The 18,254-nt window shown below is 40.2% G+C and overlaps 1 protein-coding gene and 24 non-coding genes across 25 annotated transcripts; all 25 read right to left on the reverse strand.

The window, feature by feature from the left end:
* Positions 1–41: 41 nt before the first annotated feature.
* On the reverse strand, positions 42–123 carry TRNAS-GCU (transfer RNA serine (anticodon GCU)). The gene has a single exon. It is a non-coding gene; the product is annotated as a tRNA-Ser (tRNA).
* A 60-nt stretch (positions 124–183) lies between these two features.
* TRNAS-GCU (transfer RNA serine (anticodon GCU)) lies at positions 184–265 on the reverse strand. The gene has a single exon. It is a non-coding gene; the product is annotated as a tRNA-Ser (tRNA).
* Positions 266–327: 62 nt separating this feature from the next.
* On the reverse strand, positions 328–409 carry TRNAI-GAU (transfer RNA isoleucine (anticodon GAU)). Its single transcript has one exon. It is a non-coding gene; the product is annotated as a tRNA-Ile (tRNA).
* Positions 410–470: 61 nt separating this feature from the next.
* On the reverse strand, positions 471–552 carry TRNAS-GCU (transfer RNA serine (anticodon GCU)). The gene has a single exon. It is a non-coding gene; the product is annotated as a tRNA-Ser (tRNA).
* Positions 553–613: 61 nt separating this feature from the next.
* TRNAS-GCU (transfer RNA serine (anticodon GCU)) lies at positions 614–695 on the reverse strand. The gene has a single exon. It is a non-coding gene; the product is annotated as a tRNA-Ser (tRNA).
* Positions 696–899: 204 nt separating this feature from the next.
* TRNAS-GCU (transfer RNA serine (anticodon GCU)) lies at positions 900–984 on the reverse strand. The gene has a single exon. It is a non-coding gene; the product is annotated as a tRNA-Ser (tRNA).
* Positions 985–1,042: 58 nt separating this feature from the next.
* Positions 1,043–1,124, reverse strand: TRNAS-GCU (transfer RNA serine (anticodon GCU)). The gene has a single exon. It is a non-coding gene; the product is annotated as a tRNA-Ser (tRNA).
* Positions 1,125–1,186: 62 nt separating this feature from the next.
* On the reverse strand, positions 1,187–1,268 carry TRNAI-GAU (transfer RNA isoleucine (anticodon GAU)). Its single transcript has one exon. It is a non-coding gene; the product is annotated as a tRNA-Ile (tRNA).
* A 61-nt stretch (positions 1,269–1,329) lies between these two features.
* TRNAS-GCU (transfer RNA serine (anticodon GCU)) lies at positions 1,330–1,411 on the reverse strand. Its single transcript has one exon. It is a non-coding gene; the product is annotated as a tRNA-Ser (tRNA).
* A 61-nt stretch (positions 1,412–1,472) lies between these two features.
* TRNAS-GCU (transfer RNA serine (anticodon GCU)) lies at positions 1,473–1,554 on the reverse strand. Its single transcript has one exon. It is a non-coding gene; the product is annotated as a tRNA-Ser (tRNA).
* Positions 1,555–1,615: 61 nt separating this feature from the next.
* Positions 1,616–1,700, reverse strand: TRNAS-GCU (transfer RNA serine (anticodon GCU)). The gene has a single exon. It is a non-coding gene; the product is annotated as a tRNA-Ser (tRNA).
* Positions 1,701–1,758: 58 nt separating this feature from the next.
* Positions 1,759–1,843, reverse strand: TRNAS-GCU (transfer RNA serine (anticodon GCU)). The gene has a single exon. It is a non-coding gene; the product is annotated as a tRNA-Ser (tRNA).
* Positions 1,844–1,901: 58 nt separating this feature from the next.
* Positions 1,902–1,986, reverse strand: TRNAS-GCU (transfer RNA serine (anticodon GCU)). Its single transcript has one exon. It is a non-coding gene; the product is annotated as a tRNA-Ser (tRNA).
* Positions 1,987–2,044: 58 nt separating this feature from the next.
* Positions 2,045–2,126, reverse strand: TRNAI-GAU (transfer RNA isoleucine (anticodon GAU)). Its single transcript has one exon. It is a non-coding gene; the product is annotated as a tRNA-Ile (tRNA).
* Positions 2,127–2,187: 61 nt separating this feature from the next.
* TRNAS-GCU (transfer RNA serine (anticodon GCU)) lies at positions 2,188–2,268 on the reverse strand. Its single transcript has one exon. It is a non-coding gene; the product is annotated as a tRNA-Ser (tRNA).
* Positions 2,269–2,328: 60 nt separating this feature from the next.
* Positions 2,329–2,410, reverse strand: TRNAS-GCU (transfer RNA serine (anticodon GCU)). Its single transcript has one exon. It is a non-coding gene; the product is annotated as a tRNA-Ser (tRNA).
* Positions 2,411–2,472: 62 nt separating this feature from the next.
* TRNAI-GAU (transfer RNA isoleucine (anticodon GAU)) lies at positions 2,473–2,554 on the reverse strand. Its single transcript has one exon. It is a non-coding gene; the product is annotated as a tRNA-Ile (tRNA).
* Positions 2,555–2,757: 203 nt separating this feature from the next.
* On the reverse strand, positions 2,758–2,839 carry TRNAS-GCU (transfer RNA serine (anticodon GCU)). The gene has a single exon. It is a non-coding gene; the product is annotated as a tRNA-Ser (tRNA).
* Positions 2,840–3,042: 203 nt separating this feature from the next.
* TRNAS-GCU (transfer RNA serine (anticodon GCU)) lies at positions 3,043–3,127 on the reverse strand. Its single transcript has one exon. It is a non-coding gene; the product is annotated as a tRNA-Ser (tRNA).
* Positions 3,128–3,185: 58 nt separating this feature from the next.
* Positions 3,186–3,267, reverse strand: TRNAS-GCU (transfer RNA serine (anticodon GCU)). The gene has a single exon. It is a non-coding gene; the product is annotated as a tRNA-Ser (tRNA).
* A 488-nt stretch (positions 3,268–3,755) lies between these two features.
* On the reverse strand, positions 3,756–3,837 carry TRNAS-GCU (transfer RNA serine (anticodon GCU)). The gene has a single exon. It is a non-coding gene; the product is annotated as a tRNA-Ser (tRNA).
* Positions 3,838–3,897: 60 nt separating this feature from the next.
* On the reverse strand, positions 3,898–3,979 carry TRNAS-GCU (transfer RNA serine (anticodon GCU)). The gene has a single exon. It is a non-coding gene; the product is annotated as a tRNA-Ser (tRNA).
* A 61-nt stretch (positions 3,980–4,040) lies between these two features.
* Positions 4,041–4,122, reverse strand: TRNAS-GCU (transfer RNA serine (anticodon GCU)). Its single transcript has one exon. It is a non-coding gene; the product is annotated as a tRNA-Ser (tRNA).
* Positions 4,123–4,573: 451 nt separating this feature from the next.
* On the reverse strand, positions 4,574–8,719 carry LOC149615220 (uncharacterized). Its single transcript, XM_089857836.1, has 4 exons — positions 8,669–8,719; positions 7,809–8,588; positions 6,113–7,670; positions 4,574–4,605 (listed from the first exon to the last, which is right to left on the reverse strand). The coding sequence occupies exons 1-4, from the start codon at positions 8,717–8,719 to the stop codon at positions 4,574–4,576; spliced, it is 2,421 nt and encodes an 806-aa protein (XP_089713962.1).
* Positions 8,720–10,604: 1,885 nt separating this feature from the next.
* TRNAS-GCU (transfer RNA serine (anticodon GCU)) lies at positions 10,605–10,686 on the reverse strand. Its single transcript has one exon. It is a non-coding gene; the product is annotated as a tRNA-Ser (tRNA).
* Between the last annotated feature and the right edge of the window lie 7,568 nt (positions 10,687–18,254).

An 18,254-nucleotide genomic window follows, 5' to 3' on the forward strand; every position in this document is an offset into this window, starting at 1 on the left:
TCATTTTGACTGAATTTGTGTTCAAAACAAAACGGATAAAACGACGGAGGCGAGATTCGAACTCGCGCGGGCAGAGCCCAATGGATAAGCAGTCCATCGCCTTAACAACTCGGCCACCCCGTCCTCGATAAAAACTGGTTAAATCATTTCGACTGAATACGTGATTAAAACATCCGGTTAAAACGACGGAGGTGAGATTCGAACTCGCGCGGGCAGAGCGCAATGGATCAGCAGTCCATCAGCTTAACCACTCGGCCACCCCGTCCTCGATTCAAACTGGTTAAATCATTTCGCCCTGAATTTTTGATTAAAACAATCTGGTTAAATCGACGGAAGTGAGATTCGAACTCGCGCGGGCAGAGCCCAATGGATTATCGGTCCATCGCCTTAACCACTCGACCATTCCTTCATCGGTTTAAACGAGTTTAATCATTTTGACTGCATTTGTGTTCAAAACAAAACGGATAAAACGACGGAGGCGAGATTCGAACTCGCGCGGGCAGAGCCCAATGGATTAGCGGTCCATCGCCTTATCCACTCGGCCATTCCTTCATCGATATAATAGAGTTTAATCATTTTGACTGCATTTGTGTTCAAAACAAAACGGATAAAACGACGGAGGCGAGATTTGAACTCGCGCGGGCCGAGCCCAATGGATTAGCGGTCCATCGCCTTAACCACTCGGCCATTCCTTCATCGATTTAAAAGAGTTGAATCATTTTGACTGCATTTGTGTTCAAAACAAAACGGATAAAACGACGGAGGCGAGATTCGAACTGGCGCGGGCAGAGCCCAATAGATTAGCGGTCCATCGCCTTAACCACTCGGCCATTCCTTCGTCGATTTAAAAGAGTTGAATCATTTTGACTGCATTTGTGTTCAAAACAAAACGGATAAAACGACGGAGGCGAGATTCGAACTCGCGCGGGCAGAGCCCAATGGATTAGCGGTCCATCGCCTTAACCACTCGGCCATTCCTTCGTCGATTTAAAAGAGTTGAATCATTTTGACTGCATTTTTGTTCAAAACAAAACGGATAAAACGACGGAGGCGAGATTCGAACTCGCGCGGGCAGAGCCCAATGGATTAGCAGACCATCGCCTTAACCACTCGGCCACCCCGTCCTCGATTAAAACTGGTTAAATCATTTCGCCCTGAATTTTTGATTAAAACAATCTGGTTAAAACGACGGAAGTGAGATTCGAACTCGCGCGGGCAGAGCCCAATGGATTATCGGTCCATCGCCTTAACCACTCGACCATTCCTTCATCGGTTTAAACGAGTTTAATCATTTTGACTGCATTTGTGTTCAAAACAAAACGGATAAAACGACGGAGGCGAGATTCGAACTCGCGCGGGCAGAGCCCAATGGATTAGCGGTCCATCGCCTTAACCACTCGGCCATTCCTTCATCGATATAATAGAGTTTAATCATTTTGACTGCATTTGTGTTCAAAACAAAACGGATAAAACGACGGAGGCGAGATTTGAACTCTCGCGGGCAGAGCCCAATGGATTAGCGGTCCATCGCCTTAACCACTCGGCCATTCCTTCATCGATTTAAAAGAGTTTAATCATTTTGACTGCATTTGTGTTCAAAACAAAACGGATAAATCGACGGAGGCGAGATTCGAACTCGCGCGGGCAGAGCCCAATGGATTAGCGGTCCATCGCCTTAACCACTCGGCCATTCCTTCGTCGATTTAAAAGAGTTGAATCATTTTGCCTGCATTTGTGTTCAAAACAAAACGGATAAAACGACGGAGGCGAGATTCGAACTCGCGCGGGCAGAACCCAATGGATTAGCGGTCCATCGCCTTAACCACTCGGCCATTCCTTCGTCGATTTAAAAGAGTTGAATCATTTTGACTGCATTTGTGTTCCAAACAAAACGGATAAAACAACGGAGGCGAGATTCGAACTCGCGCGGGCCGAGCCCAATGGATTAGCGGTCCATCGCCTTAACCACTCGGCCATTCCTTCGTCGATTTAAAAGAGTTGAATCATTTTGACTGCATTTGTGTTCCAAACAAAACGGATAAAACGACGGAGGCGAGATTCGAACTCGCGCGGGCAGAGCCCAATGGATTATCGGTCCATCGCTTTAACCACTCGGCCATTCCTTCATCGGCTTAAACGAGTTTAATCATTTTGACTGCATTTGTGTTCAAAACAAAACGGATAAATCGACGGAGGCAAATTCGAACTCGCGCGGGCAGAGCCCAATGGATTAGCGGTCCATCGCCTTAACCACTCGGCCACCCCGTCCTCGATAAAAACTGGTTAAATCATTTCGACTGAATACGTGATTAAAACATCCGGTTAAAACGACGGAGGTGAGATTCGAACTCGCGCGGGCAGAGCGCAATGGATCAGCAGTCCATCAGCTTAACCACTCGGCCACCCCGTCCTCGATTCAAACTGGTTAAATCATTTCGCCCTGAATTTTTGATTAAAACAATCTGGTTAAAACGACGGAGGCGAGATTCGAACTCGCGCGGGCAGAGCCCAATGGATTATCGGTCCATCGCTTTAACCACTCGGCCATTCCTTCATCGGCTTAAACGAGTTTAATCATTTTGACTGCATTTGTGTTCAAAACAAAACGGATAAATCGACGGAGGCAAATTCGAACTCGCGCGGGCCGAGCCCAATGGATTAGCGGTCCATCGCCTTAACCACTCGGCCATTCCTTCATCGCTTTAAAAGAGTTGAATCATTTTGACTGCATTTGTGTTCAAAACAAAACAGATAAAACGACGGAGGCGAGATTCGAACTCGCGCGGGCAGAGCCCAATGGATTAGCAGTCCATCGCCTTAACCACTCGGCCATTCCTTCATCGGTTTAACGAGTTTAATCATTTTGCCTGCATTTTAGTTCAAAACAAAACGGAAAAAACGACCGAGGCGAGATTCGAACTCGCCCGGGCAGAGCCCAATGGATTATCGGTCCATCGCTTTAACCACTCGGCCATTCCTTCATCGGCTTAAACGAGTTTAATCATTTTGACTGCATTTGTGTTCAAAACAAAACGGATAAAACGACGGAGGCGAGATTCGAACTCGCGCGGGCAGAGCCCAATGGATTAGCGGTCCATCGCCTTAACCACTCGGCCATTCCTTCGTCGATTTAAAAGAGTTGAATCATTTTGACTGCATTTGTGTTCAAAACAAAACGGATAAAACGACGGAGGTGAGATTCGAACTCGCGCGGGCATAGCCCAATGGATTAGCAGTCCATCGCCTTAACCACTCGGCCACCCCGTCCTCGATTAAAACTGGTTAAATCATTTCGATTGAATACGTGATTAAAACATCCGGTTAAAACGACGGAGTCTAGATGCGAACTCGCGCGGGCAAAGCCCATTAGATTAGCAGTCCATCGCCATAACCAATCGGCCATTCCTTCATCGATGTAAACGAGTTTAATCATTTTAACCGCATTTATGTTCAAAACAAAACGAATAAAACGACGGAGGCGAGATTCAAACACGAGCGGGCAGAGCCCAATGGATTTGCAGTCCATCGCCTTAACCAATTGGCCACCCCGTCCTCGATTTAAACCGGTTAAATCATTTTCCCTGAATTTGTTATTAAAACATCCGGTTAAAACGACAGAGTCGTGATTCGAACTCGCGCGGGCAAAGAACATTGGATTAGCAGTCCATCGCCTTAACCACTCGGCCATTCCTTCATCGATTTAAACGAGTTTAATCATTTTGACTGAATTTGTGTTCAAAACAAAACGGATAAAACGACGGAGGCGAGATTCGAACTCGCGCGGGCAGAGCCCAATGGATAAGCAGTCCATCGCCTTAACCACTCGGCTACCCCGTCCTCGATAAAAACTGGTTAAATCATTTCGACTGAATACGTGATTAAAACATCCGGTTAAAACGACGGAGGTGAGATTCGAACTCGCGCGGGCAGAGCGCAATGGATCAGCAGTCCATCAGCTTAACCACTCGGCCACCCCGTCCTCGATTCAAACTGGTTTAATCATTTCGCCTGAATTTTTGATTAAAACAATCCGGTGAAAACGACGGAAGCGAGATTCGAACTCGCGCGGGCTGAGCCCAATGAATTAGCAGTCCATCGCCTTAACCACTCGGCCATTCCTTCATCGATTTAAACGAGTTTAATCATTTTGACTGCATTTGTGTTCAAAACAAAACGGATAAAACGACGGGAGGCGAGATTCGAACTCGCGCGGTAAGAGACCATGTGGTAATTTGTCGATTGACCGCGATTTGGAATCCCAAATATCGAAGGCGAGTTCAGTGGAATATTTTAATTTAAAAACGACTTTATTTATTTTCCTTGCATTATTACACATGGTCATAATTACTACAACTTAATTTGATTAAAAACAATTTCGAACTGATTACACGAAGCCTCCTCACATTACTAACTTTTTTCCAAGCGGGTTTCTTCCCTTTTTATGACAATTTATCACTGGTTTTTTATGTAATTTAATCTCGCGTTCTAAAACTATATTTTTATACAAGCTTTTAACTCTCATTTTTTATGCTAATCTATTTTTGATCTATTTTTTACTCTAATTAAATTAAACTTACGTCAAATTGCCCGCCGAAATGAGTTTTCCTACTCATTTAACTAGAACAAGTTGGGAAACCAAAATGAACCTCTCCGAGCCGAGACGAATTTACTTTCTAAACACAGGTCCACCAGCCAATGAGAAAAACCGAAAATACATAGTTCAAATTGGCGAAATATTGCCAAGCTCTTTAGCAAAGGCTTAAGCGTTTAACAATTTCCTTTGTATCCTCAATAATTCTAATGAGGACCTAAAATGTATCACTGAAGGGTGTATTTAACTTTCGGCTCACTCTGAACCGTTAACACCTCCTATAAGAGGAGGCGAAACAAGGTCATTTCTAGTTTAAATCTAGGATATCTTATTTCACAGACCCAATCGTTTGTGGATAGATGAAGAATTAACATCCATATTATCTAATGTCTATAAAAAATGCGTTTACACTATATATAAATGTAGTAAAGCTGAATTAAAAAGTAAACACCAAATTTGAAATGTTAATATCTAAAGATGTTCTTGGAATATTAAGATGAAACAGAGCTTTATAGCTACACAACTACTTAAAGAATAGTAATGCCGAAAAATATTTAAAATATTTCCATTTAATATTCTGCGAAAAGGAAATGTTATCGTTTTGTAAGAGATCTTATCATCCTACTCGCTTTATATTAACTTTGATATGCGTGTAGTGTTTCGATTCGGATGCAATTTTCATTACTCGTTCTATATAAACTCTCACTTGTGTCATTACATAGAAATAAGTTTATCTTAAATAAATAATTAAATATAAATGATATTAATTATTTTAATCGCCAGAAAATAACTTTAAAAATAGTTAAATCGTTTAAAATAAAGTTGTTCCTATTATCTTTCGAAACTTTGCTAATATTGACGTTTAAAGTGAAGGGTACCCCTCTTGCCCGCTTTCTTCAAATTTTGGGGTATATATACAATTCGTTTCCATTATAATAATAGATAAAAACGCATTCGCGTGAACCTTTGGTGGAAGCCCTACCATTGGGAGGCTAGACGTTTCTCGTAACCCTAGCCGATCGCCGCGTATATCTTAAAACCGAACGATAACGATGGAGAAGAAGCCGGAATGGACAAAGACCTGAAGATGGTGGTGCATAGAAGCTGGTGTCAATGTGGGATTGACGAAGAACAGAAGATGGTGGTGCTTACGAGCCAGCAAGTACAGGCTGGTGTCAGTGTGGGATTGACGAAGAACAGAAGATGGTGGTGCTTCCGAGCCAGCAAGTACAGGCTAGTGTCCATGTGGGATGGACAAAGACTAGCAGATTGTGGTGCTTAGAAGCCAGTTAGTAAAGACTGGTGTTGGTAGATGAATGGCCAAATTTCCGTGAACCGTGAACGCGTTCCGGAAATCGGGTATTTGTTTGCTCCGATTTGTAAACTGCGAACGCGGTCACGTGGGGTCTGACAGACAGACAGACACACAGACAGACAGACACGGCCGGTGTAATACCTGTTCACAGTTGTGTAGGAATCTCAATATCCAGGATACGATGCGGTTTGCTTTCAGGTACTGACTGAAACGACTTAGATCGATTACTGGCGGTTTTCCGGTTGTTACGAAGTTAGTTAAGGTGATTTCTCCCTTTCCATTCCTTTTCTCTAGTTGTAGTTCTTCTGTTTTAGGTGGTTCAAATCTTGATTTTGGCCAAAGTGATTCTTCTAGTTTGAGCCAAGAAGGCCCTTCCCACCATGTTTGGTTCTGCAGTAAGTCTTCAGCATGTCTTCCTCTGGTGGGCATATCTGCCGGGTTATGCGTTCCTTTTACGTAGTCCCAAGACATAGGTTCCGAAAGAGTTTGTATTTCAGAAACCCGGTTGGACACGAACGGTTTCCATTGTCTAGACGTGCTTTTTATCCAATGTAGTGATATCATGGAATCCAACCAGAGTTTGGATTCGTGGATTTCAATTCTGAGCGTCTTCTTCAAATACCCAGCCAGTCTTGCCCCCAGTAAAGCACCCATCAATTCCAGCCTTGGTAAACTCAATTTCTTTAAAGGTGCGACTCTTGATTTTGAGGCTACGAAAGTTACGCCGATTTCTCCAGTTTGGGTTACGAAACGAATGTACGCAACTGCTGCATACGCCCCTTCACTGGCGTCCGTAAATGTGTGTAGCGTAACATATTTAAGATCTTCAGACGTTAGTCCATGGAAGTAATGTCTTGGAATGGCGAGTGTATTTAGACCTTCCGTTTCTTGGCACCACGTCTCAAATTTCTTCGCTATTTCGGGTCTTAGTTGTTCGTCCCATTTAATACCAGCTTCCCAGAGTTCTTGGAATAGGATTTTGACTCTTATGACGAAAGGTGATAAGAACCCTACTGGGTCAAATACACTCGACACGGTCTTCAGTACGTGACGTTTTGTTATTTTCTTCCCCACGCTTATGTTCTTAATTTGCTGAACGTTGAGATGTATAGTATCTTGACTCGTCTTCCATCCCAATCCAAGTACTTTCTGAATTTCGTCTGGGTTTCTTTCTTCAACTACAGGTGTCTTGTTTGGACTTTCTTTAGCTCGTTTCCTCCATTCGTCCTCAAGTTCCGTAGAATTCGACATCCATTTTCTGAGGTTCATTCCTCCTGAGTTCATGATGGTCTTTGCAGCAATGGATAGTTTCAACGCTTTCTCAACTGTTGAATCCCCCGAAGGAAAATCATCGACGAATAGTTGGTCTATTAACGTCTTGCAAATGTCAGGCATTTCCTCTTCGTATTGGCGTAAGTGATGTCGGATAGTTGCGGTGAGCAAGAATGGGCTTGAGGTTATACCAAACGGTACTCGTGCAATCCTCAATATTTTGTGTTCTTGTCCCAGATCTTCATTAGGCCATAGAAATCGTAATACGTCTCTATCCTCGGGAGCGATCCATATTTGTAAAAACGCTTTCTCAATATCTGAGACGAAGGCTATCGGGTTAGATCTGAATCGTAATATGACATCAAGCAAGTCCGGATTCAAATTTGGTCCTGTGGCAAGGCATTCGTTTAGGGAAGGTGAGTTGCGTTCCGAGGACGATCCATCATGAACCACGCGTAGTTTAGTGGTTTTCCTTTCACTTCCCGTAACTGGCTGATGAGGTAAGTAGAATTTCAAATTGTCATTCTTCTCCGAGGTGTGCACTTCTTCAATTATTCCTTCACTTAGTTGGTAAAGTATGACTTACTTATATTGGTTGTAGAGGCTCTTGTCAACTTGAAATTTCTTCACCAATTGAAGTGTGCGACGTTCAGCGTTATAGTAGTTGCTTTTTAGTTCATCTTTGTTCTCTTTCCATGGTAGTCGGACTTGATAACGCTCTCCAACCTTGCTTATAATGTCTTCAAAGTACTTCATAGTTTCGTCGTCCGTTACGGGTTTTTGTGGTTCTTCCCTGATTCCCATAGTATCCAAATCCCAAAATGTTGTCAGTTGCGCGGATATTTCCTTCTCTTCTAGGCTGGTGGTGACTGCTTTCAGGGTGATTACGTTATTGACGATGGCTAAGAGCGACGTATTTTCAGTCGGGCCTTGTACTGTCCATCCAAACACAGTTTCTGTTGCAACTAATTCGGGCGTTATTCGGTGCGTCTCTCCGGAAGTCAATCTCCATACGACGTCAGATGCTAGTAAGATCTCTATTTCTTCCGTTTCCATGGAATCGTCGGCGATCTGTAGTCCATGACTGGTTAAATATTCCACTAGGTCGTTTTCAAGTACGGAGATAGGTGCGCTACTGATATGGGGTATTTCCAGAGCTTGTATGGTGATTTTCTTGTTTGGATGGCGAGTGTTTTGTAGCTGAAGTTCCACGATTCTTCTAGTGCTAATTACTGCTGCTTGACTTGCAAAGGCGTAAACCCGAACCTTTTCTTCTCCAACTATTTTAAGTTCCAGACTTCTGGACAGTGTCTCCTTCACGAACGTTCTCTGAGCTCCTCCGTCAATAAGGCATCTTACATATCTTGAGTTTTCCAGCTTCCTTCCACCGAATAGACGAGCTCTTACAGTCTGCAAGTGTACGGTTTTTGCATGACCTTCTATCGGATATGCGATGTGGGTTGATACCGAAGTCTCTTCTCGTTTATCACCTTCTTGTCCATTTTCACTTGTCTTGGTACTTTCTGGTTTCTTGGAATCATTATTCTTCTTCCATTTTTAGGATTCGCAGATGGTGAAATGGTGTTTCCTTTGGCAAAAACGGCATCTTATTCTTGATCGATAATTCTTTGCTAGGTGGTTTAACTTCAAGCAGACGTAGCAACGATTTTGATCCTTGATAGTCTCTGATCTCTCCTTTGAACTTAATTCTTGACAGGACGATGTGCTTTGCGTTTCATCACCACAGTATATGCACGAAAGTCTTTGTTCCACTCCGGCGGTCAAATTTGCAGCTGTTGGGACTCTGCCTTGATTATGGTATCCTGGAAATTTTGGTTTAATTCTATTCCGAAGGTTGTTTATCCCGGAGTAACTTGCATCTTGGTTATCAGTGGCACTTCTGGATAGCGTATGCATCATTTCTCGACTCTCAATTTCCAGTCGAAGAAAGTTCATCAATCGTCGACCATCCATGTCCTCGTCGGTGTCTAAGTTCTGGTTTTCTTCTTCTTCTGTGTTTTCTTGATTGTTGAGAGCTTGTCTTCTTGTATGCTCTAAAGCGACGTCGTTGGGAATTCTTTCAAAAAGAATAGTCCATAAAAATCCACTAAAGGTTTTAACGTCAATTCCAAGTCCGTTCAGGCTCCGAACTTCTACTTCACAAGCGTCATAGAGAGCTCTCAGGAACACGAGGTCATTGGAGCGCTTAACTGCTGGTAACTTCATTACGTTGGTCTTGTGGTTCTGAATTATGAGCTTTACTCTTCCAAATCTTCTTTGCAGTATTCTTATCGCTTCGTCGTAATTACGGACCGATGTGGATAACCCCGATATTGACTTCTTCGCTAAACCTTCTAAGTACGACTTCAGGTAGGTAAACTTATCGCACTTCGTGACGGTATTGTTCTCATGTATCGCCACCCGATATTGGTTCCAAAAATTGTGCCACTCACAGAAATCTCCTCCGAATTTGCTTATTTCCAGTTTTGGTAACCGGACTGTGTGTACTCTCGTCGTTACTTCTGATCCTTCCCTTGGCTCTTCACAGACTGTATTGACTGATGCTGCAGTACTTCCATTTCGACGGCGTATGGCGCGTTGTCCCCTTGTCTTGGCAGTAATAATTCTCTCATTATATTCTTCGGCTGCCTCAACTTCGTTGGTAATGTCCGTTTCTTCCTCGAGTCGGCTGATAATATCGTTGTTCAGTTCTCGTATGGCTTCTTCTTTCGATGTCAGCTGGTTAACCAGTTCTTCTAAAATGTCAGCATCCGGTGCTTCATCTTTGAGTTCATCATTAATTTTCTGTAGTATCCTCGTAGTTTTTCCCTTAAGGGCCCCACGTCGTCTTCTCGATATATCCACTGGGTCCGTCATAGCGATACTTGGAATTAGGCGCAAATATAGTTACCGACTAATTTAAACTATTGTTCTCCACTCCCGGGTTTCGGCACCATAAATTGTGGTAATTTCTCGATTGAGCGCGATTTGGAATCCCAAATATCGAAGGCGAGTTCAGTGGAATATTTTAATTTAAAAACGACTTAATTTATTTTCCTTGCATTATTATACATGGTCATAATTACTACAACTTAATTTGATTAAAAACAATTTCGAACTGATTACACGAAGCCTCCTCACATTACTAACTTTTTTTCAAGCGGGTTTCTTCCCTTTTTATAACAATTTATCACTGGTTTTTTATGTAATTTAATCTCGCGTTCTAAAACTATATTTTTATACAAGCTTTTAACTCTCATTTTTTATGCTAATCTATTTTTGATCTATTTTTTACTCTAATTAAATTAAAGTTACGTCAGACCATGGATTAGCAGTCCGTCAGCTTAACCATTCGGCCACCCCGTCCTCGATTAAAACTGGTTTAATCATTTCGCCTGAATTTTTGATTAAAACAATCCGGTAAAACTACGGAAGCGAGATTCGAACTCACGCGGGCTAAGCCCAATGGATCAGCAGTCCATCGCCTTAACCACTCGGCCATTCCTTCCTCGATTTAAACGAGTTTAATTATTTTGGTTGCATTTGTGTTCAAAACAAAACAGATAAATAAATAGGACACAAATGATAGCATGAAGCCCATTTCTTACGCGGACAAGAAAACGACTTCAGGAAATGTACCCCGACAATGTCGCTTTGAGTTTTCAACTTTGCTCCGTATATTCAGAAGTAAAGCTTTGTTCACATTGAACTCGCGCTCGCGTGTTCGCGCCATCGTCTATTCGCATCTTCGCAACAGATCACGAAAAACATTTGCACTTCTGTCCTGATACACGCAAAAATTTTGCTTTTCCCATTCTGAGAGCCAATAAAGTTTGAGCAATCATTGCGCCATCTGCCTGTCGATGGCGACGTTGTCCAAAGAGAAAATCGGAACTAATCGCCCCTGCCTTCATCTCGTCTGTGATTGGTGCTTTTCTCGCGAAGGCGCGAAATTCTTGGCCTTGTCTCAAGAAATTTGTATGTTCGCGAGGTGAGGACGCAAAGTAGCGAAACCCCAATGTGGACAGTAGCGCGATCTTGCAAACAAGCAAAGCGAAGATGCGAACTCGCAAAATGTGTCAGTCTGGACAGGCCTTTAGATGAGAATAGAAAAAAAGAGCATTGGTAGTAGATCCTGGCACTAGTGAACAAATTTGAGGATTTTATTCGCCGCTTCCATCGCGCCTAAACTAGAGAGAAAAAAATTGGTCGAGTTCCAAAAAAATTTCCTATGCCCTTCCCCTCATCCTAAAGCGGCGGAACACGGACGCGGGTGCTTGAATCTAGTTCGGCCATCTACCACAACCCGCGAGCGTCTCACGTTTTGGAGGGAAAATTTAGAAACCGCTACCAGAGGGCCAACCGTTGGTGTGTTATCAAGAATATTCACTTCCGCCAAGTGAAGAATTTGGTTAGCTCGATACTTCTAGTCCCTTATCTTACTTCTGGTATATTCATAAAAAAATATCAGACTTCATTTCTATAAGGGATATATATGCAATGATAATGTAGTTGAACGCCAACCGTTTCTATAATTGAAACGTTGTCACATTAGTAAAAAGGTCCTCGGTTTAATTTTTCTCAATAATGTCATTCCAGGACTGCAAGAAAGCTTTCAAGCAGTATTCTGGCCTTCAATTAGGGACTGTACCTGTGCGTTAATCAACTATTGACGCTCTCACCATCGCTAGAAGAAACCGCGGAAGTAATTATCGACTTAACACTCAAGCACTTTCGGGTAATTGTATTTTGAGTGAGGGTCTTAATATATAATTTTGCCATCAAAAGCATACAACAAATAAGACAAGAATGGCGGACTAAATACAGAAGGACAGGTCGCGGTCTACAGGATGGGGAACTCCAAATCTCAATCAGGTATAATGGAGGCGTCAATTCGTGGCGACATTGAAAGCGTTGAAGCTTGCTTGAAGAGAAAGGAAGACCCTAACCAGAGAGATAAATTGGGCCAGACTCCCTTAATGATCGCCTCCTTTTTCGGCCATGTAGATGTCGTGAAATTGTTGATCCAATACAAAGGCCAAGTTAATCGAGTTCCCCGAGACTCTCCAAATCCGATTTATCTTGGGCCTGTACAATTTGTTACAAATCTTTTAAATGACCCGAAAGTGAGAAGTCAGAAAAACAATTGCAGATCACACAATGCGTGGACATACCGGATGTTTTTGGATTCAGAAATTGATGTTTTTTCGACTGGACATCTTTATTATACGCTTCATATCAAGGCCATGTTAATGTGGTTAAATTGTTGGTAGAAAACGGAGCTCAGATTAATAAGAAGGATATTGTGGGCAGAACTGCTTTGTACTTAGCTTCCGAAAGAGGCCATCTTGAAGTTGTGCAATGTTTGCTCGAAAAAGGTGCGGCAGTTGACAGCACGATGGATTGTCTTGGCTTTACACCGTTAATCGTAGCTTCCAAAAAGGGCCACTTGAATGTAGTACTATCTTTGCTACAAAATGGCGCAAACATTAAGCACGAAGCAAAATTTGACATTACACCATTACGCATTGCTATTCGTGGTGGTTCATCAGATGTGGTTCGTGCACTAATCGAAAAGAGCGCCAATGTCAACAAAAAAAGAGACAATGAATTTGGCTTAACACCTTTACACGAATGTTGTGCATTGGGCCACTCGGAAATAATCACTGTCCTCTTAGACGGTGGCGCCAATATTAACGCTCTGAATAATAACGGGAATTCTTCTTTCGACTTGGCTATCGAAGAACAAAACTGGGATATTTCAGACATTCTTTTGGACCGTGGAGCTAAATTTGGCAATTACATACAAAATGAAGAACCGAGAGAAAAGGTTTCAAAGATGAATGATCGACTTAAATGTTTCCAAGATGAATTGAAATCTGTCCTAACCGAAAAAGACGAAGCAGTGAATGAAAAGATTGAAGAAATTGCGAAATTAAAGAAGAAGTAAAAAGAAGAAATTGCAAGACTAAAGAAGAAGCAACAAGAAGATGCTGATGCGAAAGAGGTTTATTCGATCGCCTTGGATTTGCTTATCGACCAAGAGGACAGAAAAAGTGATGAAATTTGTCTCATGGAGAAGAAATTAAATGAATCGAAAGTACAACGGGATTTGGTCATTGAAGAAAAGAAGCGAGAGTTAGAAGAACTGCAGAGCAAAATATCTGAACTGACCAAGGATAGGCAACTATTGAAAGTTGCAAACTCAACCCTTTTGGAAGAAGTCGAAAAACTTAACAAAGACCTCGAACAGTGTAAAACGGATTTGCAATCGGCAAAAACGAGTCATACTACCTACAATAATGGCACAGTTTACAATCAAAAAGGTAATTGCACGCATATACAGAAAAACTCAGAATAAACAACTAACCTTTGTAAAAAAAGTCACAATCGTGTTCAAATCATCCTTCAGAACAGTTACAAAATAATATAGAATAAGGGCAGAAAGTAAATTTCTCATACCGTTACATTAAAGCAAAGCCTTCATACGAAAATTCATACAAATACATTATAAAATTCAAACTTATTTTTAAAAACAAAAATTAAATGAAAACTTACCAGGCAATTTGTTTATGTCTTCTTTTATCACCCGAAATTCCAATCGCAGATAACATTTTACAACGAAATTAATAATATACTCCGATTTAAATTTCTAATATTCAAATGTGCCTTTAAAAAAAACAATTATTTTATAACATTATTTAAATAAAACTGAAAAAATTAAAACTTAATTAACTTCCCTCTCAATATCAATATTATAATGATATATTAAAATAAAACTGTGGCCGAATTCAGCTGCCAAAGAAATCTCCTCCTACCTCTCCTAAGCTCGCTCATTGGTCAATCTAAATCAAACTTGAGGCTTTTCATTGGCGGTGGCGGTTTTGGGGCAAAACTCACTTACGACTTGTGAGAGGTTGAAATTTTCGAGCAGACGACATTGACACGTGACTAAATATACACCAAATTCAAAGTAGTAATTTTAGAACTCGGCCATGGCCAACTTAGATTACCGGTGGTCTAAGTTGGCCATGACTCGGCAAACCGTTCAGCATCATGAATCGGTTAATTGACCGGTTTTTTTGCTTTCTTTTTCCAGCGGAACTTAGCAGACTACACTTCGTCGTTGCTAATGGCGGTAATGGCTGGTAATGGACTATATTTTTCTTGGTGTTGTTGACTTTAGAAAGAAAGACAACTAAATTATTGTTTTAAATACTGTTAGTTTACAAAATATAAGGGTTTGGGTGGTTATAATTTAAAAAATATGTCTTTGTTTTGTGGGAAAATGAAGTCGAACTCTGCCCGAAGTCGAAAAAGATTTAGACCGAGGCTTATGACGAAGAAAGTCCTGTAGACTGTAGTAAGTAGTAAAGAAAGATTTTATTGTTTCTGTTATTTACTTATTGATTGGTTCTGTAAGATAAGTTTCAAGCAACAGAGGCACGCTAGTAAATGATTGGAACATGAAATGAGGCACCATCCCATAGCGAAGGTATTTCGTCATTCATTGGCCATGACCAAGATAATTGGGTTTTCATACAAATATGATTGCCTACTTATTATGGGTCATGAAAGCCTGATTCCTTATTCCCTATTCTTTCCATCAGCGAAAAAATTCTTCAACCTTTTATTAAGCAACTATTGCATTAATGTTCAACTGGTAAATAATGTTACAAACACGTCTAACAAATAGAAATATTCATATGCTTTTCTTTTGTTATAGATTTGTGGTAATGACATTTCTATCATTGACACTGGCAATGGAGAATTATCTAGGGTGGGCAATTTCTCTAAGGATATCTGCCAACATTGAAGTGTTGTAATCAACTTGTATATTAAGGTATTAACACTTTTATTAGTTGAGCATGCTTTACCCTTAGGTATCCCTTTAAAGAAAAGGCTGGCATAGTTGTTGCAACTATAAACTACAAACGAGTATGTGATTTGCACCGATACAAATGTTAGGTGAGCTCTTTAAAGGTTTGCATAAGATAAACAAATCAAACTTAACTAATTAATAATAAATATTATTATGGTAATAAAGAATTAAGTATAGGAAAATAAGTAACGGAGAGGGACCAATGTCGAGACTGAATGATGAGCTGTTACTAAAAACAGTTTAGAAACATTATTTAAATAAAACTGAGTTTATTTTGACTTTTTCACATAGGATTCTCGATGTAAATTAGTTTCTTATTTTCAATATCTATAAGACCATTTTATTAGACGGCCACTAAATGCACATCAATGGTATTATTATCTGATGTAGGCAAATGTATGCGTCTGTTGGAATGGTATTAGGATGTAGGAGGACTGGCATTCATGTGCATATGTTCTTGAGCATTGTTGTTTATCAATTATCATTATAAGATTGTATTAATATAGGACCAATTGAAATTATGTATCGAACCTAAAATCCTGTATATGGAAAAAAGGCTTTTATTGATCATCTTTGTTGCAGTTTTAAAAGAAGATTCCCCATATGTGTATTTCCAATTGCACATTTCAACAAGTCACGAAGCATTACTGAAACAGCAAAATATTTAATATGACCATCATTTTACATGTTCTATTCAAAACAACGTGTTTTGACTTATTCGCTACTACCCCTTTATTCTTAAATCACAATTAAACTTAGTAAAATGTGTTATGTCCTCCGCATCATTTAACGAAGAGCAGAGCTGATACTAAGCCACTTTCCAAAAATTAGTTACTATTTGTCACTTTTTTTGGATTTTTGAGTCTTTCGATGTTATTTATCTTCTCGACCACAACGTTGAACGTTATATATTTCAATCGCTCAGCTGTAAGACGGTTTAAAGGCAAAAATAGCGGGATCATAGTTGATCAAACCCCAAAATCAAGGAGCTCGCTCCGCTCGCTCTGCGAATGTTTAACTTAATACTTAAAATCAATCCAATTCCAATGAATGTTTTGTTTTTGATTTAAAACTATATCAATTACTTTGCATTCTGGGCTGTGCTCCAAAATGATTTAATTGAATATCGCCGTTGACCTTCTATGAGGTGACCTTTCCTTTGACTGGAAATATCTAATTACGACACCGACCTTTAAAATATCTTTAATTGTGGAAAATAATTATGAAAATCAGTGATCTCTCAAAACATGTCATTTCAAGTGGCCCTTTAAATAGCTTAGTTTGCCCTTATTTAGTCACTTTTGGTTTACTATTGTTAAATTAATTAGTCACTTATTCAACTAAAATAGAGGGTATGAGTTAGTATCAGCCCTGGAAGAGTCAATTAAACAAGTTGGGAAAACCAAAATATTACCTCTCCGAGTCAAGACGACTACTTACAAACTTATTTACCCAGATATGGAAATGTTTCTTAAGTTAAAATTTATGAAATATTTAAGCAGTATACAAAGCATAGCAAATATACTGTAAATCAGACGACATTTTACATCCAATAATGATATACTTGTACACATTAAAATCATCCGATGGGGGAGAAACGGGAAATGAAGAGAGGGATACTACCTTTACGTGTTTGTAAAGGCCCAATTTTCTACTCCTCAACTGTATGCCCTCTATGTTCAAAGCCATATTCACAACAGGGTTGCCATATAAACACTATCCTCTCGTTTCACCTCAACGATTTTCTTAGTTTGTCAACATGACTGTTAACGTTACATAACACCAAAGCTTATTTGTGGCTACACACACTGAAAGTAAATGCGTACCATAAAAAGCATGAAAACACGAAGCTATTATTCGATTACGATCAGACCTTTCACTGGTCTGGGCTGCGTTCAGCAGAGCTCACCAAAAAAGACAGCGGATTTTGGAAATGTTTACCGGTGAGCTCTGTCGTCATAGCTTTTCTCCGGTCATCGGCGTTTTATAAATGACGCTAGCGCAATAAAGCGTGCAAGGTACCAAGGCTTAACAAAAATTGTATGATAACATATTTATAGAGATAGATAACAACTTTTATAATTAAAATTAGAAACTAGCATATCTCTCAAAATTCTCGCGTGATCAACTGGTTTCACGCCAATTAAATAGCTATAGTCCCATAGAGCTATTTGTATTAATTCATTCATGGTTTTTTCGCCAAGCTGAGAACTACACGTTTTACGTCACGTTATCCAAAAAGCCGACTATTTTCTTTGAACACCGCGCTAGCTCAGCGCTAAGCACCGTGACGTCAAAATTCTAAAACAAAATCCCGTTATGTAGGACACTGCTAACAGCGCTGGGCTCTGCTGAACGCGGCCCAGATTTCCAACATGATTACAATATCTAAGCCTAAAGTGTACTTAACTTTCGGCTCACTCTGAACCGTTAATGTCTCTGCATTACAGAAACGAAATCCAAACCCAAGCGTTTACTTTTTGTTTCACTAGGCCTATTGACAAATAAAAGTTCATTTGACCAACATAGTAGCGTTGTGCTTGTATTCACTTTAGAAAGGATTATGCTATAAACAGATGTAGTATAGCTTAGGTAATATATAAACATCCATTTTAAATAATAATATTAAAAAAACTTTTTGGAATATCAAAATGAAATAGAGCTTTAAAGCTACAAAAGTACTAAATGCATCATAATTACGAAAAATATTTCCACATATTCACTTTATATTAAGGATAAAGGGAATATTATGGTTCTGTAGGATTCCTGTACACATCAAAACAAAACGAACTTCTAACGCAGCACACTACTGTAACAACGGACGGACACACACAGACAAAACCATAGACTGCTTTTTAACTCTTTCCGTATTAATTTTGAATTGAGAAACAAGATTATCTTAAATATTAAAATGAACATAATTAATATTTAATATTTTCTTCGTTAGTTATTCGCCTTATTGAACGTTACATCGTTTTAAAAAAGAACAATTAAACATTCTTTAGAGACTTGACTAATATTGGCGTTTGAAATGAAGCATACGCCGTTTGCTTCGCCTCACTGAAATAGGTAGTATATAAGGGTGTCGAACTACAGCTAAAAGCAAGAACAACCGCAATTGCGAAAACCTTTGGTGGTGATCCCACCTTAGGGAGGCTAGACGTTTCTCGTAACCCTAGCTGATCGCCGCGAAT

This window comes from Phalangium opilio, unplaced genomic scaffold, assembly GCF_054372755.1.
Source record: "Phalangium opilio isolate 3A_F unplaced genomic scaffold, DU_Popi_V2 ptg000225l_1, whole genome shotgun sequence".
Lineage (NCBI taxonomy): Eukaryota > Metazoa > Arthropoda > Arachnida > Opiliones > Phalangiidae > Phalangium > Phalangium opilio.

Coding starts and splice junctions, on each gene's coding strand:
- LOC149615220 (XM_089857836.1), bottom strand. CDS start 8,719: ATGATTCCAAGAAACCAGAAAGTACCAAGACAAGTGAAAATGGACAAG. Junction 7,671..7,808: donor AACGTCGCACACTTCAATTG/GTGAAGAAATTT, acceptor TTACCTCATCAG/CCAGTTACGGGAAGTGAAAG. Junction 4,606..6,112: donor AATCGATCTAAGTCGTTTCA/GTCAGTACCTGA, acceptor TTAAATGAGTAG/GAAAACTCATTTCGGCGGGC.